The sequence below is a fragment of the Megascapheus bottae genome, chromosome 13 (genome assembly GCF_031878675.1).
Source record: "Megascapheus bottae isolate mThoBot1 chromosome 13, mThoBot2.hap1, whole genome shotgun sequence".
In the NCBI taxonomy this organism is placed as follows: Eukaryota; Metazoa; Chordata; class Mammalia; order Rodentia; family Geomyidae; genus Megascapheus; species Megascapheus bottae.
Window position 1 is genome coordinate 14,770,698 of NC_143521.1, and position 26,077 is coordinate 14,796,774.

At 34.9% G+C, this 26,077-nt stretch overlaps 1 protein-coding gene across 2 annotated transcripts in view; it reads right to left on the reverse strand.

The window, feature by feature from the left end:
• The window catches only part of Bmp2k (BMP2 inducible kinase), a 96,407-nt gene that overhangs the window by 23,644 nt on the left and 46,686 nt on the right, over nucleotides 1-26,077 (reverse strand). For both annotated transcript variants that reach the window (XM_090343363.1, XM_090343362.1), the window contains exons 6-14: nucleotides 24,635-24,716; nucleotides 21,578-21,710; nucleotides 20,154-20,257; nucleotides 19,052-19,131; nucleotides 14,150-14,304; nucleotides 11,044-11,264; nucleotides 10,313-10,411; nucleotides 9,254-9,435; nucleotides 8,105-8,262 (exon numbers count right to left, since the gene is read on the reverse strand). In XM_090343363.1, the coding sequence (XP_090199489.1) occupies nucleotides 8,105-8,262; nucleotides 9,254-9,435; nucleotides 10,313-10,411; nucleotides 11,044-11,264; nucleotides 14,150-14,304; nucleotides 19,052-19,131; nucleotides 20,154-20,257; nucleotides 21,578-21,710; nucleotides 24,635-24,716 (1,214 nt within the window). The remainder of the gene's footprint in view (nucleotides 1-8,104; nucleotides 8,263-9,253; nucleotides 9,436-10,312; nucleotides 10,412-11,043; nucleotides 11,265-14,149; nucleotides 14,305-19,051; nucleotides 19,132-20,153; nucleotides 20,258-21,577; nucleotides 21,711-24,634; nucleotides 24,717-26,077) is intronic.

Here is a 26,077-nt window from a genome sequence, read left to right on the forward strand (position 1 = left end):
TGCTGATGTGTGGGGTGAGGGTGGGGGGAGCAACAGTATAGTAAGAAATGTAGAAGCCATGGGTGGGTGGGGCCACAGCTCAAATGGTAGAGCATTTGCCTAGCAATGTAAAGCCCAGGACTCAATCCCCAGCTCTACACACACATATGCATAGTATATTAAAAATAAACTGTAGAAAAAAATGTAAGGGAATGGGTATTAACAAAGATAGTAATTATAATTATGGATGCAAAACATACGTGAAGTGAGATATGGCTAGATATCTAAAGTAGAACACAGAGGAAAAGCAGGAACAGAGTCAAAAACTGTGGTGGGCCTAGGGTATTTAATGAAGAGGAGACACATTTCAGTTCCCAGTAATAATTAATTTCTAGTTTTGAAACTAGCCCCAATAGTCTACATCAACTAAAAACTCCCTACTGTTTTTGTAGTGTCTCATTCCTTTGCTCCTTAGCAAACAAAATTACATTACTTGAGAATCTTCAGAATAATAGGCATTCTCATGACCAGATGTTGGTCCATAGCCATTCAAAGAAATTCAATTTATATTTGTATATTTTCAAGAATTCTTTGAGTAAATAATGTGCTTTGTAAAGTTTTACATGGATTCAAGATGAAGAGGAAAAATCCAAATAAAACTGAATTTCTAAAAATGACTTGTAACTTCAGAATGAAGTAAAAGCTTAAGATAAAGTAGCATCTTGTCACATTTACTGGGCATTCAAATTACTATGGAATTAAAATGTAGATTCTAGTTCCATGAATGTGAAGTGGATCTTGAGATTCTACACTTCAACGTGCTATTAGTAACAGTCCAACACTCATGAAAAGGCAAGATCCTGAAATAATTAGTAACCTTGAAATGCTTAATTATTCAAATGACAATTTAAAAAATGTTTTAAATAAATATAATTATCTATTATTAACATAAACTCTGCATGCAACTTCCTTGTTGAATTTTGATTGTTCAAATTTTACTTAATCAACAGTTGGATGCCAGTGGTTCACATTTTTAATCCAAGGAACTTGCCTTTAATCCTAATTACTCCTGAGGCTGAGATCAAAGGACAAAGTTTGAAGCCAGTCTGAATAGGAGACTATGGAACTCTCATCTCAAGTTATCCTCCAAAATTCAAGAAATAATGCACACACACACACACACACACACACACACACACACACACACACGTTTACTTGACCTTTTGTTAAAATGTTAATATTTAATTGTGGCACTGATTTTGAGCTATCAAAAAAATCTGCCAACTGACTGAAAAAATAGAAGTTTCTAATATTAAGGTCCACTTTTCACATTCAAAACTGAAAATGAAATGAAAAGCTTATTTCAAGTCTTATGCTTAAATACTTTAAAAATAAGATAACAACTATGCACTTAATTCAGGAAATCAGCAAAACAGAGTTCACTGCACCATGGGAGATTATTACTCAGAGTGATAACCACACATAACAACATAGAACTATCAAAGAAGTTAACTATCAAAGAAGTTAGTGTCATAGCATCTTTCCTTCCAAAAAATGTCATTGAAATTAATTGTACATTATTTTGTCAGGCTCTAACTGAAATTAAAAACTGACCACAAGCCAGAAACTAATTTGTCTTGTGCTGAGTCTTCCTACTCTAGCCTCCTACATCCTTATATTCTGTTGTATAAAAAGAGGAAAAAAGGAATGGGAAAGAAAAGGGGGAGACTATTCCTCAGAGTGATAACCCTACACAACAATATAGAACAGCCCGTGTTTTCCAAAATCATGACTTAGTATATTAGTACCTAAGTCTTAAGGCAGGAATATGGACCTAAACATCTGTATCAAAATTTCCAAGAGGGATCGGGAGTTTGGCCTAGTGGTAGAGTGCCTGCCTAGCATGCACAAAGATCGGGGTTCAATTCCTCGGTACCATATACATAGAAAAAGCCAAAGTGGTGCGGTGGCTCACGTGGTACAGCTCTAGCCTTGAGAAAGCCCAATGACAATGCTCAGCCCCTGAGCTCAAGTCCAGGACTGGCAAAAAAAAAAAAAAAAAAAAAAAATCCAAGAGGCCTATACAAAATACATTTACCTATCCCAACCACAGTCCCCTAATGAGTGAGATTATCTGGATAAGAACTTGCGAACTGATGCCTTAAACACATTCTCCAAATTTATAAATCGCCACTATACCAATGGTTCTTAGTACAAGAAAATTGCAAAATTACTATTAACTTGAATACTTAAGCACATGGTATATTTTTTCCATCTATCTACAGTGACTTAATGGTAAATACATAAGTAGCACTATGCAGTTATATGTAATGGTAAATAGAGTCACAAAAATAAAATGTGGAAGACACTGTTCTATGGAAAGATCATTTATCCAATTTTCTTATATCAAAGATCAGATAGCTTCACAATAAAATGACAAATATTCTCAGTGTCATATAAAACAAAACTCAATTGTAATGGACTTTAAAAAATCTGATTTCTGGGCTGGGAGTTGGGCCTCAAGGTAGAGTGCTTGCCTATCATGCATGGGTTTGATTCCTTGGTACCACATACATAGAAAAAAGCTCGAAGTGGTGCTGAGGCTCAAGTGGTAGAGCTCTAGCCTTGAGAAAGTCCAAGGACAGCGCTTAGGCCCTGAGCTCAAGCCCAGGACTGGGAAAAAAAATCTGATTTCTAGTATTTATAAAATAATTAGGGTTTGGGGCCGGGAGTTTGGCCTAGTGGTTAAAGTGCTTGCCTAGCATGCATGAAGACCCGGGTTCGATTCCTCGGTACCACATACATAGAAAAAAGCCGGAAGTGGTGCTGAGGCTCCAGTGGTAGAGCTCTAGCCTTGAGAAAGTCCAAGGACAGTGCTCAGGCCCTGAGCTCAAGCCCAGGACTGGCAAAAAATAAAAAAAAAAATAATAATAATTAGGGTTCTTAGACACAAAATACATAATGACTACTACAAGGATTTTTAAACATCTATAATTAAAAACAAACTAAAATAATTAAGTGTTATATTTCAGATATGCAGTCATTCCTAAAGGAAAGGTAAGTACCTTTTTCAAAAGACTAGTTCTGTTTAGAGGAGATCCAAGTTTGAGCTTCACTTGTCCAACCTAAACAACTTACCTTCTCCTCTCTTCCAAAAGAATTTTGTCCACAAATAGATTATTTTAATGAATTTTAATTGATGTAGGTACTAAAAATGCAAAACTTAGAAATCCTAGAATCAAAATGTATCTCAAAATAAAATACTCTAAAATTTATGTTGGTTATATAAAATGGCCTAATAGTTATATAGATACAAGTCTTAAACAACAGTCTTCATTAGATACTAGTGAAACCATTTTTACAGTTTCAGAAAGTGTCCCTCTGCACTGAAGGCCTAGTAACATGCCTGAGCTACAAAATGATGTAACTTTATTTTTTACAATGAACTATAAATTTCACATTTTTTAATATTATTATTATTTGGCCAGTCCTGGGGTTTGAACTCAGGGCCTGGGCACTGTCCTTGAACACTTTTTGCTCAAGGCTAGCACTCTGCCAATTGAGCCATAGCACCACTTCTGGCTTTTCCTGTGTATGTGGTACCTAAGAATCAAACCTAGGGCTTCATGCATGCTAGGGGAGCACTCTACGACTAGGCTATGCTCCTGACCTTAAATTTCAAATTTTATATGTACTTTATTCTGTGGCTTTATAAATAAAACAATGTCAGTAGAAATCTGAGGTAACCATAGTCTTTAGTAACTCCTATTATTCTTTTTGGTCTGTTGAAATTTTAAATAGAACCAAAAGAATCATCAAAAAAAGAGTATTTCATTATTAGTAGTAAACATTTAAAACTATACAACTACTTGAACAAATTCAAGTTGAAGATTTCCCCTCAAAACTATGACAAAGTAGGGGCTGGGAGTTTGGCCTAGTGGTAGAGTGCTTGCCTAGTGGGTTCAATTCCTCGGTACCACATACATAGAAAAAAAGCAGAAGTGGTACTGAGGCTCAAATGGTAGAGCTCTAGCCTTTAGAAAGTCCAAGGACAGGGCTCAGGCCCTGAGCTCAAGCCCAGGACTGGCAAAAAAAAATAAAATAAAGATAAAAATAAAAAAACAACTATGACAAAGTAATGAAGGCAAGTTTATATTTTAAAAAAAATCATGAAACAAGAATTACTACTAATGCTTCTATTTTTTTTGGGTGGGGGGGATTGTTGTTCTTTTTTTTTTTTTTTTTTTTTTTTGATAAGTCATGGGGCTTGAACTCTGAGCCTGGACGCTGTCCCTGAGCTTTTCAGCTCAAGGCTACCACTTTACCCCTATAGCTACAACCTCACTTCCTATTTTCTAGTGATTGATTGGAGATAAGAGTCTCATGTTCTTTAGTGCCCGGGCTGGCTTTGAACAGAGATCCTCAGATCTCAACCTTCTGAGTAGCTAGGATTACAGGCATGAGCCACTGTACCTAATGCTTCTAATTTTGATTCAATATGCTGGTCTTAAGGAACACTTAAAACTTTGAACTATAAATAGCATTCATTTACACTGAAAGTAAAAGCAAGACTAACTTATTGTATATGTTAAATCTCTTCATGTGGTATATGGAATCAACTGTTTTTATAAAGCTCACTACAGAAGTAAGATTTACCAACTACTGAATAATTACCAATTACTAAAATATTATGACTTCTGGATAATACACACAAATAATATATTTCTAGGCTGAAATTCCTTCTCCCTTTAAAAAAAAGTAACTATGCATCATTTTAAAAGTAAGGCTTCACATCCGGGCATGGTGGCTCAGTAATTCTAGCTACTCAGGAGGCTGAAATTTGAGGATCAAAGTTCAAAGCCAGCCTGGGCACTAGGGTTATAAGACTCTTATCTCTAATTAACCTCTAGAAATGGGAAATGGCAGTGTTTCTCAAGGGGTAGGGTGGTAGCCTTGATCTAAAGAGCTCAGGGGCAGAGCCCAGGCCCAGAATTCAAGCCACACGACCCACGGGAAAAAAAGAAAAAAGAAAAATAAAGGCTTCATATGGCAATGTATTATTCTAACTATGATCACTTTGAACTATTACATCATTATACATACATTGTCTATATTCTTAAGGTATACATTAAGGTCAATATCTCATTAGAAAAACATTTAAAAAAACAAATATAAATTTCAAAAACTTTTAACATTCTTAATGAACAAATGTGTATATTGAAGAAATGCAAATTTTTTGGCATTTCAAATGCAATGATAATTTATTTCTAAATTTTGGAAAATAAATGCTGAAGAGAGAAAAACCAACCAGTAATGACTGATCATCATCTTCTATTAAAATTCTTAGCCGGGCTCAGTGGTTCATGCCTATAATCCTAGCTACTCGGGAGGCTGAGATCTGAGGATTGAGGTTTAAAGCCAGTCCAGTCCAGGCACTAAAGAACCTGAGACTCTTATCTCCAATTAACCTCTAGAAAATGAGAAGTGGAGCTGTGGCTCAAGGGTAGAGAGGTAGCCTTGAGCTGAAGATCTCAGGGACAGTGCTCAGCCCAGAGGTAAGGTGGTAGCCTTGAGCTTAGGGACAGTGCCCAGGCAAAGTTCAAGCCCCACGACCCACAAAAAAATAAAAAATAAAAATAAATATTTTAAGGTTCTGGCAAGAGTATTTTTGTCTATTAGTTTAACTTAAGCTCTATCAAATAGGTCAAATATTGATTAGTGCTTGTATCTAAAGAGATACAAAGATGACTAAATATTGCAATTAATAATATGGAAACACTTTCCTACACATTATTAATTCTTCATAAATGTTATTAAACATTACGCCTTCTCTGAAGCCTACTGCAACAGCTATTTCCACCTGCCATTTGTCTTTTCTGGTGTTACTATTTTCACAAAAAGAGAATTTGTTTTTAACTTACCAACTGTGAAACCTGATACATAACTTTTAAATGTAAGCTATCCTCCAAAGACCTCCCATATCAGAGTTGAAAGGCTCAACAGACCGTGAGATATAAGTGGCTTTTTTTTTCTTACTGCCCTGACCAGCTTTTAAAGACATCATTTCTTTGAGTTTTCCTAAAACTATGAGTGAGGCATGATCTGTATTTATCTTAGGATAAAGACTTCATGTCGTACTGAGATTACTACCCAGTTAAATGACATTATTGGGATTAGAATACATGTTTTCTAGTAGTAAATGCTGAATGCAGTACAAAAAAAAAACTATAGTAATTGTAGTAATTGAAATTTCACTCAATTCAGTGACCATCTAAATGGTTTTCCAAATAGCAGAGGCTTTCAAGTGTTACAAATATGACATTCACATAAGGTTGTTCCTACACTTTCACTGAGAACCTATAGCATTCTGTAATAATACACTACACTATCTATGACACACATATGTGGACAACACATGAGAGAACTACATATTAAATAACCTTGAAGTTTGAAAATAAACCACTAGTTCAATATTTCACAAGCTAAACTCAATTTTTATGAACTTACACATGTACACGTATTTAAATGCCATTCTTGTCTACAACAAATTAATAAAACTTACATATTCTAAAACATTTAGAATAGCACTTTTTATAAGAATCATTTACCTATCCAAAGTTTATGTTTCTTAAAGGAAAAAAGGTTTTGGATCATAGTTTTGTTTTACTCTAGAAGAAGAAATATTGATTTAGCAAACCCTTGGTATACACATTAAAAGTAATAGTTCTGCTTTTAAAATAACCATATGAATTGTTATGATTTGGCTAATCTTACTGTCCATTCAAAAAGGATAAAATTTGTTTTCTTTTTTTTTTTTTTTTTTAGTTGTCAGTCGTGGGACTTGAACTCTGAGCCTGGGCACTGTCCCTGAGCTCTTCAGCTCAAGGCTACTGCTGTGCCCTTTGAGCCACAGCACCACTTCATTTTCTGGTGGTTAACTGAAGGTAAGAGTCTCAGGGACTTTAATGCCCAGGCTGACTTTGAACCGTGATCCTCAGATCTCAGCCTGAGTAGTTAGGATTACAGGCATGAGCCACCACTCCTGGATAATTTACTTCTTTTCTTAAAACCTGTTTTTAGGACTGCTTCACATAAATTCTAGGAAAAAGCCAAACAAAAGTTGTGGTTTAGAAAAAATATCTTTTTAATAGGATGCAATCAGTCTTATCAAAATAACAAACCTTTGTTAAAGGCTTAGAACTCACTTTTATATCTATTTAATCACAAAATTAATTTTCATAATATATAACTAACACGTAAAATACAAATTTAAATCCCACAGATGAATGTAGGGCATTTATAAATTCTACATAAAATATATCCAATTCAGAACAAAGCAGGCTTTGATAAGCCCAGTTACCTAGATAAAACAGAAACTAGGGGCTATTGAGATTTTCTTTTGACATACAGAAAAGGTAAAACACATTTGTGTGTGTGCACACCTGCCCATACACACATACACACTAAACCTCAGAAACCTAAACATTGCCTTATTTCAAAAGTAAGCTTTTTGCTCCTATTTTGCAAACTTCTTTTCCTAAAGAGAACATTCCCAAAATAGGTGTGGTGAGGTAATGAAGTAAAAACATTGAGATATCTGATTTAAAGTGGAAAAGAATTTATTTAACTTTTGCCATAGCAGATAACAAAGCAGCCCTTTTATGTAACCACTCATTAAAAGGACATTACAGTACATTAACATAATGTAGTAGCCCACATTTTCTTTCAGACATTTTCAAAGGGCATCTCAGACCCACAATCTGTGTGCAAAAAATTAGCTACAAAATGGCTAGTAAGGCAAGATGCTAAGGTCTTTTTACTTGGACATTAGTTTTCCATGTTTCAGAGATATTCTGAATTTGACATTCATAGATATAGAATATTTAAATGCTAGGATATCAGCATACTAATGGGGAATCTTGAGGATAAGAGCTACTACTAAGCATTAATTTCTAATATGCACAACACTGTTTTATATATACGAAAAAAGACAGCTTGAATTTTGGCCTCAAATGCACAAAAAGCATTTTCTATATGCCATCTCAAAACAGTCTTTGGCTTTGCTGAATAATTATAAAGCTGCTATTTTACTGTGAAGCAAAATAAGCCTTCAAGTGTCCCTTACTTGATCTTAGAAGGTCAAATTCTCTGTCCAACAGTTCCTCTTCTGTTAAATTGGAAAAATTATCTTCTCCAAAAGGATTCCACCCGGACATATCCGGTGGGTTATTGATGTTCTTCTGATCTGTAAAACTTGACACTGCCTCTTTTTCAGCAATTGATCTAATAGAATTGAGGAGGAAAAAGAAGAAAAAACACATTACAATTAAGGAAACCTGAGCTCTCCTAGTTCATACTTAGAAAAACCACATCATTTTATTATAGCGGAAATGGCAGATTAAGGGGTTGGGATGGAGAGAAAGAACACTTGGGATTTGAGCATAAAGCACACTAGCTCTGTAACAAAACCTAACTAAAATATACCGGTGTGTTCCCTAACCCATTTATGTCTCAGCTTCATCATCTCTAATAAAGAGGTGACAGTATATTATATGGCTACAGAAGTGATTAAAAGATTTATTACATAATTTTTTAAAGCAAGAATTCAACATATTTAATTCTCAAGAGGACAAGTCTTCAAGTGACAATCAAAGATCATACCAAACAGCATCTTTCTCAAGTCCCTCCTTATACTGTACAGATATGAGACATCCTGGTTACATGAAAATGTGTTACAAAAATAATTCCTAGGGGCCAGGAGTTTGGCCTATTGGGAGAGTGCTTGCCTAGTATGCACGAAGAGCCAGGTTCAATTCCTCAGTAACACACACATAGAAAAAGCCATAAGTGGTGCTGTGGCTAAAGTGGTAGAGCTTTAGCCTTGAGAAAGCCCAAGGGTAGTCTCCAGGCCCTGAGTTCAAACCCCAGGACTGGCAAAAAAAAATTAATTAAAACTAATAATCTGTACAAGGTTACTTCTTTTAACTATGAAAGTAGCTCATTAGGGTGTTGTTTATATTTCAGTTGTTACAAATGTCTTTTCATATATGCTAAGAATTCCCTTAACCATGCTGCTAAGATGGTAAGCCTTGTCTGCAAAGAATAATTAGCAGAATCAACAAATTGGAATGGAATGAAAGGTAAGGAAACACAGAGAGGACTCTGGGGGAAAAAGGTGGCTCTACACCAAAATATCTTTCATTCAAGAACCATTTCATGATTCCTCTCTTCAATTACATCTAATTCCATTTGCATTCATTGGAAAAATACTTGCCTACTAGCTCTGTAAGAAGAGTCCATGGTTCCAACCTGACCTGGAAGTGATGAAGCATAAGAGACTAAGGCTGGTGAGAAGTCTTGAGGGGAGGTAAGATATTCAGGTGATGCTTGGTGTTGAGATTGCTGGCGCTGAGCTAGCATCTGTTGCTGTAAAAAAGCCTGCTGATACTGCTGCATCTGAAATAAGAAACATATACATCAACGATGAAATCACTGAATTACTGTCAGCTTGTATCCATTTACTATGCTCCTTCATTTCTATAGTCATTAGGGAAGAAAACAAAACAGAAAAAAATGTATATCTGAAGGAGTAGGTTGTTATCAGAAAACTATAGCAGAATGAATTTTAGCCACTAATGATAAAAAAAAAAACAGACTCACTTGGTCAGATAAAAATTCCTCCTTTAAGCCAGGTGACAGTGGCTCACACCTGTAATCCTAGCTACTCAGGAGGCTGAGATCTGAGGATTGTGATCCAAAGCCAGCCGGGGCCCTAAAGTCTGTGAGACTTGTTCCAATTAACCACCAGAAAACTGGAAATGGCACTGTGGTTCAAGGGGTAGGGTGGTAGCCTTGAGCTGAAGAGCATAGGGACAACATCCAGACCCAGAGATCAAGGCCATGACTGACCCCCTACCCCCCCAAAAAAATTCCTCCTTTAAATATTTTAAGAAAAGACAAGAGAGTAGCTTAAACATATTAATAAGCTAGTTAAACTATTATATGAAGCAAATGTACTTTCCCATTGAAATTTCATTGTTACTCAACAGGTATTTGCTAAATGAAAGAGATATAGAGGACAAAACATCACTGGTAGCGGATCAATTTCCATATATATTATCTATCCATCAATTACGATGTGTTCAGATGCCATAGTTCAGCACAAACTAAAGCTGCTTAAGAATATATGCCTGGCTTCAATAAAATACATGTGTATTAACTAATTTCAACTAATGTTGAATTAGTAAATTCTCAATAGCACTATTCATAGTGTGAATTCCAACATTATATTGCACACCTTAAAAGCAATCTCTAGAAACTACACTATACATACCATTGTGGTATACTGTGATGCAGGAGGTTGTGGCTGACATACTGAATGCATTAAAAACTGTTGCTGAAGTATCTGTTGCTGCTGCACTGCATGTTGATACTATATTAACAGAGAAAATGAACTAATCAATATTATTCATGGCTTTTAATGGCCTACCTCTTTTTAAATACTGATCATGTATAAATGTTTGATTAAAATTTATCAAGCAATTATAAAGTAATGACAATATTAAATCAATTTATTTCACTAAGTTTAATGAAACCAGAAGGCAAAGGACAGAAGAGAACTTAAGGTCACTTTTACTCTATGTTTTTTCCGACTCTGAATGTTTCTCTTCTTACCCCAGGCCAATCCAGTCAAAATAATAAATAAATAGGTACAAATATCTAAGATAAAGTTATTTCTGAATTTGTTTTTACAAAAGTATTATTGATCAATGAACTCAAGATATAACATGAAACAAGTAAACTTCATCATCAACTGCAGTACTTCATGCTGGATCTCAAATAATTAGATGGAACATTCTTTGCTTCATTAGGCCAGAGATAGCCTATTTTAACACTGTGCCTAACTATCTCATTAATAACAATGAACTACATTTTCTTTAATAATCAGGAAACTGGGGAAAATGTTTAGTTGAATTCAGTTCAAGGTGCACATGAACAGAAAGCAAATTCAATTGACTCATTTTTATCATACTGTTTCCATTCGTACAGTAACAAAAGAACCACCTGCTGCATATAAGCATCCTGAAGTAGCTGCTGCTGCTGCTGCTGCTGCTGCTGCTGCTGTTGCTGCTGCTGCTGGTGAGGGTGGGGATGCTCCGAGTGGAGTTGCTGTAACCTCCAATCTCCCTGTTGGAGTTGCTGAAGCACTCTATGCTGCTGTGGAGGCTGCTGAGGGAGGCTCTGGCCCGGTAACACTTCAGAGCTCATTCCAGGTCTCAGTGTTCCTGTGACAGAGTTCAAAAAACTTGTATGAATACACTAAAAATTGCAACAAAATTACTAAGCTTCAATAATTATACAACTAAGGCATTCATACTTCATCACAAAATCCCAAACACATATAGACTAAAGGAATTCTTTACCATGATTGTAAGTATCTAAGAAACTAAGTTTTATTGTCTACAATGAACACACAAGCCACAAGTGTATTCTACACTTGTTCACTATAATCAAATACTCTCACTGATAGAATTCAGTCTAGAATGCCACTCTGACCTGATTGAACACATTTAGCTTAACTCAGTCTTATTCCTTCATCTAACAATCACTCAGTTTATTACATTCCATTAAATCCTGTGTATATCAATGGCTCTGATAGCTATTTCCAACCTAGGAATCCTGAGGTGATGTTTTATTTAAGTAGGACAACCACAAACAGATATTTATATCAAAGATATCAAATTAATGCTGTCCTTTAAATACACATTTACTTCAAGCTCAACAAATTTTAACCCTTAAAAACTCTATTTAAACTTCTGAAATTAGCTAAAACATCTATACAACATCAAAAGAAAAAAGAAGCGCATTACACTAGTAAATTAAAATGTCCTACATTCCATTCCAATGACTTAAGCTCAATTTAAATACAGCTGCTATTGTTTGGTTGTTTAAGTTACCCCACTCAGGTACTCGGGTGGGAGTAGGAAAGAGGAGATGGGTAACTTTAGGAGGCGGAGGTTCACGGGAGTCCCTCAGGACATCAAGTCAAATCCTTGAAGGAGACTGTGGGACCACAGCCCACCCCTCTTCCTCTTTTGTTTCCTGGCACTCCCTGCCATTCGCTACTAGAATAACATGGGTCAACCCAATCTTGGATTAGATTCTCTAGAACTGTGAGTCTAAATAAAGCTTTTCCTCCTATTAAATCAATTATCTTAGATATTTTGTTATATTGATAGAAGATTCACTGAAATAAAGCTCTCTAATCCTAAAGAGCAAAGAGAAAAAGGAAGAGCATGCAAAGAGGAAAGGATTCTTTTTCTGTCAAAATGTTAGTATTTTCAAACCTGGTCAAGTACAATGACTATGAAGTTTTCCACTTTTAACTCTGTAAGAAGGTTTGCCCATTTTAATGATTCTTTGGAGTATTTATAAAAATATAAGGATGAAACTAAAAATCACAATGACCTATCACAGGCATGATCACCACTGGCTTTTTCTTTCCAGTTAGGCTCTTCAGATACACATCCATGTGGCAAAGCTTTAATAACTACCTAAATGTCAGAGCCAGATATCATCATAGAATTACTAGCTCAACTCTCAAACCAAAGACTCAGAGTAGATGATCCTCAAACAGCATCATATAATTTACCTAAAAATGAGTCACAAACATTTATAATATTATTCCTCATTTGCAAATAATAAAATGGAGACTTAGAAAAGTTAAATGAATTCATCCACAAATCAAGTAACCATAGTTAAAGAGAATCTGACCTTAGCTTAAGCTAATCTATAATCCATATATCCATTGAGATATCATATTCTCAATGAAGATGAGATAGTACATGTGTCTAAACCTTGGGGATTTATTTTCAAAGGCAAGAGTCCTCTCTTCTCTCATTATATTCTCAACCTTCACAAAGTATAGGTTTCCTGAGAGAAGTCAAGGTCTTAAGTATTTTGACCATTGACCTTGTAACTACCACACAGTATATTTTTATTGTATGTCCCTTGATTTAATTGTTAAAAAAAATAACTGTCTCTGGGCGTTGTCCCTGAGCTCTTCAGCTCAAGGCTACTGCCTACCCCTTGAGCCACAGAACCACTTCTGGTTTTCTGATGGTTAATTAGAGATAAGAGTCACAGGGACTTTAGTGCCTGGGTTGGCTTGGCACTGTGATCCTCAGATCTCAGCCTTCTGTGTAGCTAGAATTACTGACGTGAGTCACTGCGCCTGGCTCAGTCTTGCTATCCTTTACATTATTTTTCATTGTTGCTGCCATTCACCACGGCTGCTGACTATATGCCCTCCACCCCCACCGTAAGAGTTCTTTCTTGTTTTTTCAATGCTACTATTAAAGATTTACCGCCCATTCTCCCTCTAGTAATCTGAGTTGCTTTTTTAATGTTTGATATTCTGCAGAGCTAACATCTGGGAACTTTTCTTGCTTATCAACTTGTCCTTATAAAAAGTCTCATCATTAATCAGGTTACAAATTTCCACATTCACTACATTTTGGAAATCATACTCAACTTGGTGTAAATGGTTATTGTTTAGGAGTCCTTCATAAGACCTGAAGGCTTAGGGAAACTTCCCTCATTCTATGACACAAATATTTTGTGCTTATCTGTCATCAATTATTGTGTTAAAACTTAGATTCAATTGCTGCAATTAAAAAACAATTTTAAACCTCAAAAAAAAATAACTGCCATAAACTTGGTTACAAAGCAACAAATTCAAAACTACACTGTAACTTGAAGTTTTATCTGCTTTACAAATTAAGTTTGCCAAACTGACTAGTGTGGCTCACACCAGTAAATCTAGTTGCTTGGGAGGCTGGGGAGGAAATTCACAAAACCCCTTTTTGTCAGCCAATTTCTGGGAATGGTGACACACACCTGTCATCCCAGTTATGACAGGAAGTGAAAATAGTCCCAAATGCATATCAGGGCAGGAAGCAAGACACTATCGCAAAAATAACCAGTGTTAAAAATGGCTGGAGGCAAGTCTCAGTATTAAAATGCTGGCCTAGCAAATGTAATGCCCTGAATGTCAAACTCCAAGACCAAAACAAATTGTTTGCTGGTAACCTGTGCTCCTAAGAAACCAACCCATAAAGACATTATTTTGATAACTACAGTGAGGATGGGGTTGAAATGTCTGCATTACCTTTTGGTCTCTGGTTGCTGAATTCACCAGGAACAGGGACTTTAACAGGTGTTGTTGAACTCTGAATGGTCAACATACTAGTAGCAGTAGAGTATGCCTTTGGTCTTTGTCTTGGTGCAATTGAGGTTTCTGTTGGTCCAATGGTATCTGTTATTCTACAACAGAAAAATAGATCTCATTGTAAATATTGAGATTATTTATAATATACCATTCTTTCTATATGTATTTCAGAAGATGAATTTATTATGGATGATCATATTAGTCTTCTTGACTCCCTGCTACATCTCACCCTCAAGATAAATGTGTAATGATGAAAAAGTCAAAAATAGTATTAAAAAACCAGTCATATTCCTTAAAACAGTACATTACCATTAACAGTCTTCCATAATCCTAAATATTGCTCCTTAAAAAGAGATTGGAAGGCAATAATCAGAAATTTCCTCATAAGCTTTCTGACAAAATCAAGACTCGAGTCATGAAGAGAAATGATAATCCCCCTTAGCCTGGACTCAAGGCATGGGATGGAAAATACTGTGCCTCAAAGAATATAAAACAAAACACATTCTTACCAAATGGAGCCATCTGCTCATGTTAAATTTCTCAAATCTTATAAGTTTGTTTTAGCTTAGAACACTAAATAGAAATAATATAAAATCTTTCCCACAAGGACTGTTTAAGCAATGTAAAAACACATTTTTGAAAGCAAGAGACAACTGATGTAATTTGAAAAGGCACAGACTTGCTTTTCTTTTTCATTAAAAGGATGAATAAAATCTTAAAATATATTTATCAAATGTGATTTCTAAAACTTCAGTAAAAAAACCACAAATATCCTTAATAGAGTTAAATGTTCAATGAAGAGAGAATTTAACATTTAATCTCTTTAAATAAATTCCTTTTAAATTTTTCAAGTGACTTAATACTTAACATTTTAACATGCATCATTATTTGCCAAGCGTACAGCTAGCTATTACACTTGGAAAAAGCCCAATCTACAATTGCATATAGCCAGTTATTTCCTTATATGTAACACAAGAGGGAGCTCTGCTAACACTTAACTTTAAATAGGATAGGAAAAACAAAAAATACTGAATCAAAAGACTGTCTATGTGTTAACTCATAAAAAGAATACATGTTTGGAATGAAAGTGATATGAAATGAATCATATAAAAATTGAATTAAGGTTATAAGGGACCATTTATACATATAATCAATAAGATCTTTTTTAAATGAGAATCAAGTATTTGTAAGTTCAAATTATGGGATATGAAAGCAAAACCAATCATATATATGCCATATAAGCCTAAGTAATCAGGAAGAAATACTGCATACATTCTCATGTTTATCCTTTTTATTACAGTATACAAGTAGCTAGAATTGCAATTGTAAGCCACTATGTCTAGCTTCACATATTTAATAGTCCTGAGAACACAGGCAAATTTGGGGAGGGAGAAGAGGTTTTCAGGTATAAAGCAAACAGTGCTAGAGGCCAGTGGGAAGCACCCATAAAGGCCTTTTCTGAATGATGAACTAGCTATTAGAGATTTCTCTGCCTTTTACATTTAAAACCAAAAAAAAAAAAAACCCTCCAGGCTGAGAGTGTGGCCTAAGTGGTGCTCACCTAGAATGCATTAAGCCCTGGGTTCAATTCCCTGGAAACACATACACAGAAAAAGCCAGAAGTGGTGCTGTGGCTCCAGTGGCAGTGTGCTATCCTTGAGCAAAAAGTGTTGCAGTACAGTGGCCAGGCCCTGAGTTCAAGACTGGCAAAAAAAAAACAAAAAACCCTCTAATTATAATACTAAGGTTTCCACATTTAGATATATAAGAAATTTATTTTAATGGCCAGTAAGTGCCAAACCAATCTTAATATACAATTAACAGAGTTTACATATTATAAAAAATGACATAGGGCCGGGAGTTTGGCCTAATGGTAGAGTGTTTGCCTAGCATGCATGAAGACCCGGGTTCGATTCCTCAGTACCACATACACAGAAAAAAGCCGGAAGTGGTGCTGAGGCTCAAGTGGTAGGGTGCTAGCCTTGAGAAAGTCCAAGGACAGTGCTCAAGCCCTGAGCCCAAGCCCAGGACTGGCAAAAAAAAAAAGACATAAAAATTGAACATATTAATGAAGTACCATATATACTTTGATAAACATATATTGAATGTCTTGGGTTTTGTTTCTTGAGCTGGTGCAGAGACTTCAACTCATGGCCTGGGAGCTGTCCTGGAGCTTTCTCCCTCAAGGCTATAGTTCTGCCATTGAAGCCATAGCTCTACTTGTGGCTCTTTGATAATTAACTGGAAATGAGTTTCAAGGACTTTCCTGTCAAGGCTGGCTCCAACCTACAATCTTCCTGAGTAGCAAGAATTACAGGAGTGAGCCATCCTCATCCATCCATAAAATGTTTTCATAGAGTTAAACACTATTTTGATGACACTATTTCATTTCTTATAACTGCATAGCTGTAACAAATATGTCATAGTGAAAAAATACTCAAATCATTCTTTTCGTTCAGGTGATTCATTTTTATCCGTCAAGGTAATGTCAACCTTTCTTTCCAAGTATCAGTGTGCTTTTTTTTGTTTTCTTGCTAGTCATGGGGCTTGAACTCAGAGCCTGGGCACTGTCCTTGGACACTTTTTGCTCAAGGCTAGCGCTCTATCACTGGAGCCATAGCTCCACTTCTGGCTTTTTCTGAGTATGTGGTACCAAGGAATTGAACCCAGGGCTTCTTGCATGCTAGGCAAGCACTCTTGCTAGGCTACGCTCCTTGTCCCCAGATGATTCATTTTTATATCTGCATCTACTTCTAAAGAATTAACAAATAATAAAATTCAACTATTGGGTCTTACAAAAATTCGTAATTACCATTCAGCCATAACAGCTGCCTCTAATTATCACTTATTATAGATGAGAAACATTTGTGGTTGTGAGAGATTCCTAAACATTAGATACAACTTTTTTCATTTCTCTTTCACAACATTTTGAAGTGAACGAAGATACTTTTGGAGATCCTATTTTTTTTCAAGTCACTCACAAATAATACTTATGAAACATGTAATAGCTGATCATTTACAACACACTTCATAACCAAGTCCCAAATAGAAGAGTTGATGAGAGGCTGAAAAATTCACTGACATAAAAATCAATATCCAAATTTTTCAATAAGAAATTGCTTAAGACACATTTACCTACCACTCAGGCTTCATTCCCACCAGTCCCTTATGCTCTAAGAGCTCTCAAGTTTCACAAAGGTCACTCTTCCTGTCTGAACTGCCTATGTGATTCAGTTTATTGGGTGTGGTGCAATTTCCACTCTCAGGAAAAGCATTCCTTTGATGTTCCATTTGAGAGGATTTATTGGTCACAGCTTTGTTAAAGATGAAAATTACTTTATTTGACTTGATACAAAAAGACATTTGTCATATACACAAATGGAATGCTACCTAATAATTTAAGACACAATCTTGTTTATTAACTTTTAAGATCAAACAAAAAATTATGATACAAAAAATTATCATCAGGTCTTAGTTTACTATACTTCAAAATTATTAAAGTAGTCAATAAGAGAAATACAAGTTTCAATATTCAACTCTTTACTTAAAATCTAAAAAGCCTACCAGTGCTAGTGATTTTTTACCAAGCTTAAAAAGCCATCAGGTGCTAGTAGCTTATGTTTGTAACCCTAGCTACTTGGGAGGCTCAGAATAAAAAAGTTATTTAGCAAGACCTGTGGATGTAACTATGTGTGCTTCTCATCCCAAATTGCATACAAGGTTGACAGGGAAAAGATTAATAGGGGAGCCAAGGCATACAAGTTCATAAAAGTCCATCTCCACAGGAGAGAACCCAGCCAGTGCAGTGCATACCTGTGATCCCAGGGATGACACCACAGGTAAGACACGTGCCTAGATAGGGAATGAGACCCTATTCGGAAAACCACCAGTGAAAAATTGGGATATACTTACAGCTCAACAGTAAACACACCTGCCCAGTGAGCACCAGATACTACGTTCAAAACTGCCTAAAATAAAAAAAGTATTGCAGCTGCGAGTGTGGCCAAGTGGTGGAGTGCCTGCTTAGCATGCATGAAGCCCTGGGTTCCATTCCCCCATACCACATGCACAGAAAAAAACAGAATTGGTGCTGTGGCCCAAGTGGTAGAGCACTAGCCTTGAGAAAGCCCAAGAACAGTGCTCAGGCCCTGAGTTCAAGCTCCAGGACTGGCAAAAAAAAAAAAAGTATTGCAACTACAACTACATATGAATTTTTATTTTTTTTTATTTATTTATTTATTTTTTTTGCCAGTCCTGGGCTTGAGCTCAGGGCCTGAGCACTGTCCTTGGATTTTCTCAAGGCTAGAGCTCTACCACTTGAGCCTCAGCACCACTTCTGGCTTTTTTTCTATGTATGTGGTACCGAGGAATCGAACCTGGGTCTTCATGCATGCTAGGCAAGCACTTTAACCACTAGGCCAAACTCCCAGCCTACATATGAATTTTTAATTACATACCCTTTCTACCTGCCTGGAAGTGATACTTTCATTCCTTAAACTAAAAAGAAAAAAAATTATATGGGCCTGAATTAGAGTGGTCATGTGATGAAAGTGGCAATCCCCACTATAACACCATCAATTACATTCACATCTTTACTGATAAGAGCAGACAACTCAAATGAGAGTGACATGAAACCTTGAACCTAGCATAAAAAAAGTTTATTTCATATAATACCACAATTCATACAACCTATAACCACACTTTCATTAAGCCACATGTAATTTTTTGGCAGTGAAGATGATAGATGATACTTAACCAATGACACTTGCTAGGATTAAAATGAGAATGTCAGCTGGTTGATTTTGTTGTTATTTTATCAATACATTTCCATTTCAAGCCTACCTGGCTTTCATTTGGCTTTTCCTAGCAGCTGCTTCACTAGCAGTCATCGGTTCAGGAAGAGCTGAAGGAATAGAGGAATTCTTGGAAGAAAATAAAACATTTCACTTTAATTTTAATTTTAATTGCATTTTAAACCACAGACTTATTACTGAATTTAAATATACTACCTGTGAGATACCATTATATTTTCATCAATATGTACAAACTATTGCCACACATGTGCCAGATCTAATCTACAAATATCAGAAGTGACACAAATGTCATCTTCATATTATATTCCATGGAATTCTATGGAAAATAAACAGAACATCATTGCATACAATTAAGTGAATTAAACCTTAGGTAAAACAAAATACATTATATATGGTAAGTGTTTATCTTGGTAGATATATTAAGATATGAAGAAAACATGTAAGGACAAGGGAGGCTAGAAAACATCTTACAAAGTGGAGAACAGCTTGAAATCAATGATGATTCTAGCAATCTTTATTAAAATTCGTAGATATTTGCCATACAGTTTATCTAACCTACTTCAAATACGGTATAGAGAGTAAATGAAATTCAAAACCTTTAAATAAACACCTTCCTGGTCCACAGAAGATTATATTACTTGCAATCTTTTTAATTACTATCCCTATTTTCCTAGGGGAAAATGGACATTAACCTTCCAAAAGACAGAAAATAAGTTACCAGGAAAGATGGAAATTGAACTCAGGTACCTCCATTTATATTGCTATGCTTTTTACACCAAAGAACCCCAATTTTTTAACTTAGTGCCTGTGTCTGTCTCAGGAATTTTTCACCATACCTCCAAAGTAAAAAAAAAAAAAATCCCCAAGTTAATCATTTTGTTTATTAAATGGTTAGGCTTAAACACTTAATAAAAACAGCCTGTGTTGTGACAGGCTGTGTTGTGTCACTATATTTCTGTCAACATTTCCTGCTGGAGCCCTGAGTCTGTTGTAGCTCTGCAGAACACCTTGGGGAACAGTATAGAAAATGTGGATTTATACCAAAATTAGTCACAAAAACAATGAGATTATTCTAATGTTATATTATAAAACAGATTTTACATTTACATACTACTTTCAAAACTACTTACATTGATGTTGGAGACTGGACAATCCTTTTTGGCAAACTTAAATGCAAAATAAGACACCTGAAATATATCAGGTCTGTGCTCTGGATCCGGTTCAAGCATGAACCCTGTAATAACAGATCAGAAAATATGTTTTTTTCAGCTCTATCCTAAAATGAGATGATGCTAACAAATTTCATTAAGGTTTACAGGAAATGAAATAAACTGAATTTAAAGTACTGTCCCAAACTAAAAGGCAGGCTAATCAAAGACAACTAGTATAGCATAAGTATGAATAAAAAATATAATCATTTCAAGAATTTAACAACACAATTAAAAGGCAAATAAAGAATTATTTAGCTGGATGCTGGTGGCTCATGCCTGTAATCCTAGCTAATTAGAAGGCTGATATCTGAGGATTGTTTTTTCAAACCCAGCCTGGGCAGGAAAGCTCAGAAGACTCTAATATCTCCAACTACCACCAGAAAACTAGAAGTGGAGCTGTGGCTCAAAAAGAGAGCTTTAGCCTTAGCAAAAGAGCTCAGGGGAAAAATAAGGGGGCGCAGGGGCTGGGAGTTTGGCCTAGCAGTACAGTGCTTGCCTAGCATGCACAAAGATCCGGGTTCGATTCCTCAGTACCACATACATAGAAAAACCTAGAAGTGGTGTTGTGGTTCAAGTCACAGAGCTCTAGTCTTGAGAAAGCCCAAGAACAGTGCTCAGGCCCTGAGTACAAGCCCCAGGACTGGCAAAAAAAAAAAAAATCCCTATACTGATTTTGTTGCTAAAAGAAAAATACAACCAACAGCTGAACTTAGCTTGATGAACAGTGAATAAAATATTTTTCATGTTCATTTTTAATATTCTTATAATTTTAAGCCTACAAAAGGGATTTCAGTTCAACATAATTGTTTATGACTACAATGCCTTTTCCAGAGAATAAATTCCAAATAATATGATTGGTATAAATGGCATTAATATTATTAAAACACATACAACTTATGTTTTGTCCTAATATTTAGGCCCAAGCAGAAGCTGACAATAACATATTTCACATCAAAAAGACATAGCAATCAAAACAGAATGGTGGAAAATAGCTAAAGCCATAAGTGAAAGATGTAAAAAACATGATTACAGAGGATTCAAATTGTTTACAAAAGTAAAAAAAAAACTGAATAATTAAATTCCAATTGCTTTAATAATCTTTGTTGCAGGTTATTAAATCTTACCTGGGAGTTAAAAAATACCTTTGTACTAATCAGTATTAGACTGCTTCCATTCCTATACACATCACTTGTGCCTATTTTTAAATGCTCTTTCTCTGTTATAATTTTACAAAATTAGAATGCATAAAATTAACATACTATATTCAACTGAAAGAATATAAATTGTGGTCCTAAGTAAACTATCATATAATCTTTTTACATATACTTTTCCCAGGTACTTACTTATCAAACAATGTATGTTATAAGAATATCGGGAACTGTCTGGGATGGTGAAGCTGCCATCACAAATAGCAACCTGACTCTCACCAAAAGGAAGAGTAAAAAAGCAGAGTTTATACAGTAAACAGCCCAGGGCCTGCAAAACCAAGAAACATGGTCATTAGCACTAAATAATCGACCTAGCCACAAAACGTTTAAATGGTCCAAAATTTAAAAGCGAAGTTATTTTTTTTAACTTCAACTGCTACTATACTGGATTAAACTTTTCACAAATTATTGTTTTACAACTTAATACACTTCATTTTTCAAAAGACATTTAACTTTTTAAGTTTTCAAGCTTTTCCATCACATTTACAACTAGTTGGCTTTATTGTTCTAGATATACAGAGGTACTGTCAAGCTAGTTAAGTCTTGGCTCCTTTGTTGTTATTTTTAAAACAAAGAAAAAAGTCTTAGTATCTAATTAATATGTAACCTATAAAATAAGAATAGGCATTAAGTAGTATTTGAAATTTATTAAAAGTCATGTTTTTAAATCCTATCATTCAAGCCTGGCTCTGGTGGCTCATCCCTGTAACCCTACCTCTTCAGGAGGTTGAGGACTGAGGATCACAGTTACAAGCAAACACAGGCAGGAATGTCCAGGTTACTCTGATCTCCAATTAACCACCAAAAAACCCATAGAGGAGCTTTAGCTTAAGTAAGTGGTAGAGCCTTGGGAAAAAAAATCTCAGGGACAGCATACAGGCCCTGAGTTCAAACCCCAAACTAATATATATATGAAAAAGAAAAGATATATTTGTGTATGTATATGTGTATATGCATATATATGCATATACGTATATATGCATATATGTATGCACACACTCACATACATCCTATCTTTTTTCCCACTGTCCATATGAAAGTCTAGGCAAATTAAATCTATACTTCAGCTAGTTTTATCTTGTCAGTCAAACCATTAATAATTCGTTTTTATATTTTATGAAGGTTTTTGTGTTAAGTCTAGCAATGCCAGAAAACTTTAAAAATAAGAATCTAATGGCTGAGGATGCAGTTCAGTGGTAGTTTGCCCAGAAACCTGATAAGCCCTAGTTTCATCATCAGCATCTCTCACCAAAAGTAAACTTAACAAAGTAAGCATAAAAATGAGTCATCATAAAAATTAAAATTCTCCTTTTTAAGCATGCAAATGTAACTATTTTCTGATTACTTTTTTTTCATGTACACTAAATCCTATGGAAAAATAAATAGCAGCAAATAATCATGTCCTTTTTGTTAATATACTGGATAATAATTTGTTACAAGAACAAATTTTTTGAAATCAACCCTTGATAGATTCATAACTGTAGCGAACTATGATATCTGTCCATGTGTCATAGAAACGCTGTTTTCAGATAATATGAATTGAAAAGTTACCCCAAAATTAAGCTGTAAAAGACTTCCACAATCACCTCTTCTACTATTTTCCTTTTATAAATTAAGATCCAATTAAATTTACTATCTGAAATGAACATAACCCTCGATCAAGTGAGTCAAATATTAATGCTAAGGAAAAGAACTTAAATTTGAATTATAGAAGCTGGTACAGACTCAAATAAACTAAATCAAACTTATTTGCAATTTGCTTTACTTATGTATATGGCTTAAAATTCAACTACTATAAAAAACATTGTTGAAATACATACTTTATGTAAACAAATGATATCAATTTTTTATTACTTCTCAAGGATATCTGTCTATGATTTTATTTGGCATGCTAACCCCAAGACGGAGACTGTAACATAAAATTCAACTATAAAACTGAATCTCTTTGAGACTAAACAAAATGAACTCTAGGTTAGTGGAACAAGAGGTTTATCTTTGTGATTGCTGTTCTTAATGTACTATGTGAAGTTATTTCTTTTCTCTTTTGTTTCCACATGTTAATTTCATGCGGTTACTGTATCTGAATTTGTATATTGGTATACTGTATATACAATTATTTATTTGAAATAGGAAAGGGAAGGGGGAAAACAAGATGACTGGGAGGGGATAGGAAGTGGGAAAGGGGGACAAAAACATGAAAAAAGGAGTATCAAGGTTCAAGAAGTAATGTACCCACTACCTGTAAAATGTAACTGTAAGCCCTCCATACATTATCCTGACAATAAAATACAATACAAATAAAATAAATCTCTTATTTCCTTCTTGAATACTTGTTTGTTGAATGACATTTGAAATATGATATAAAAATTAGTATTAATAAAAATCTTTCAATAAAAAATATAGTGACAAAAAAGTAAATCTCTTGATATTTATCCAGATTATACATATATGTATATATTACATTAAATGTAACACAAATATGTTTTATATACGTGTGTATATTATGTGTATACATATGAGTATTATACATATTAAAATACTTCAACATACTCAGTGAATTAGAATTAGAAAAAAGGCGATTGGGAGTTTGGCCTAGTGGTAGAGTGCTTGACTAGCATGCATGGGTTCGATTCTTTGGTACCACATATAGAGGAAAAAAAAAAAAGCTGGAAGTGGTGCTATGGCTCAAGTGGTAGAGCTCTAGCTTTGACAAAAGTCCAGGACAGTGCTCAAGCCCTAGTTCAAGCCCCACAACTGGCAAAAAAAAAAAAAAAAGAATTAGAAAAAAAGCTTTACTCATGTCAGTTTCCAATAAAAAAAAAATCCTAAAATACTATGCAATGTTGTCCTATAATTAAGAGTTACATCCAACTTTTTGCACTGTGATCGACCATGATTTTACTCAATCAAAAGAAAAACAATGTCAAACTCATCTATAATCTAAATCCTGAAATCCACTTTGGTAAACTGTTATAGTATTATATGGATATGCTTTCCTTCTTTGGTATGTAAAAGCTTTCTATCCCAGGATTGGGACGGTTAAGTTATCCTAGTTTTTTCTTCTCCTAAATACACAGCTCTCCTATTAATTCTCTAATACTTGGAAGGAAATAAATACCTTTCGGAAAGTAGAAGTAAAATAGCCAAATAAATTCAGATTTTTCTCAATTTAGGTAACCAATTTGGCCTTACCCAGATATCCGCCTTGGTGGTGATGGGTTTCCCTCCATAAAGGTTAATCATTTCAGGTGCTCTATATGACAGAGTCGTATACCTAGCAGTAAATGAAGGGATGAAGTAGAGATATTAAAATAATAAAATATAGATAATACACTGTTTCTCTACAAAATGCAATAAAAGCCCAGAGCAGTGGCTCATGCCTGTAATCCTAGCTACTCAGGAGGCTGAGATCTGAGGATCTCTGTTCAAAGCCAGCCCAGGCATTAAAAAAGTCCCTGAGGCTCTTATTTCCAATTAATCACCAGAAAACGGGAAGTGGCATTTTGACTCAAGAAGTAGGACAGTAGCCCTTAAGCTGAAGAGCTTAAGGCCAACACCCAGGTCCAGAGTTAAAGCCCCACAATCAACCAAAAAAACAAACAAACAAAAAAACAATGTTAGTCAGCACGTATAATAGCATCTCTCATGATCTCATGATAGAAAAGCTAAATTTCCTTTATTAAAAACATATATTACAAATAATTCTCCTTGAATATCTTTATATAAAATAATGCAACTTAAATGTCCATTTACATATGTACATTAAAAGTAAAACTCTACTTTCTCAAAAACTTATGTTTACTAGGGAACATTTTTATAGATGGTACTATATTTATATACACACAGTATTAAAATATCCTTTAAGATTTTTATAACTGTTATTCTAAAACTCATCATAATTCTAACTACACAAATTAGGTATATTTCTAATATTGACTGCCAACATAGGCTACTTGGAATCCAAGCATACTAAAAATTACTATTTACTAATATAAAAGCCCTAAATCCATTAAGAGAGCATTTTAATAAAGTAATACTCAAATATTATAGCAGAAATAATCAGAATATAAGTGAACTCTATATCATAGCCAAGAGTCATTCTAAGTATTTATATATTTTATTTTAAAACTCAATATACTACCACCTTTCTAGTTCCAAAAACCTTGATTGGTGAAATGTCTGACTGATACTGCTTACTGCCAAAATATCAGCCTATATTCCCTTTATTTTAAAAGATGCATCTTAAAACTCAACTTCCTACCATCTTGCTTTTTGCAAAAAGCCTTGGTTGGTGAAACGTCTGAATGCTGCTGCTTACTGCAGTCTAAGATATTAGAATATAAGATGAATAATGGCAGGAGTTTTGTTCAGTAAAACAGAGTTGTTCCTGAATAACAGTTGCTAATTGAACGATTTAGTGCATTAGCTCCTCCGCTGAGCTGCAAAGCAAACTGAACAAAAGCACAAGAACTAATGAGCTTTCATTCACAGAATTAAATCAGGAAAATTCATCAGGATCTTATCTATACATTAGAATGCAACAGTAGGAATTAAAATATTAGAGATAAAGAGTAGAATTCAACAGCCAATAACTCTTGGTCCAAACTATTTTAAAATTAAATGGATATAAATAAC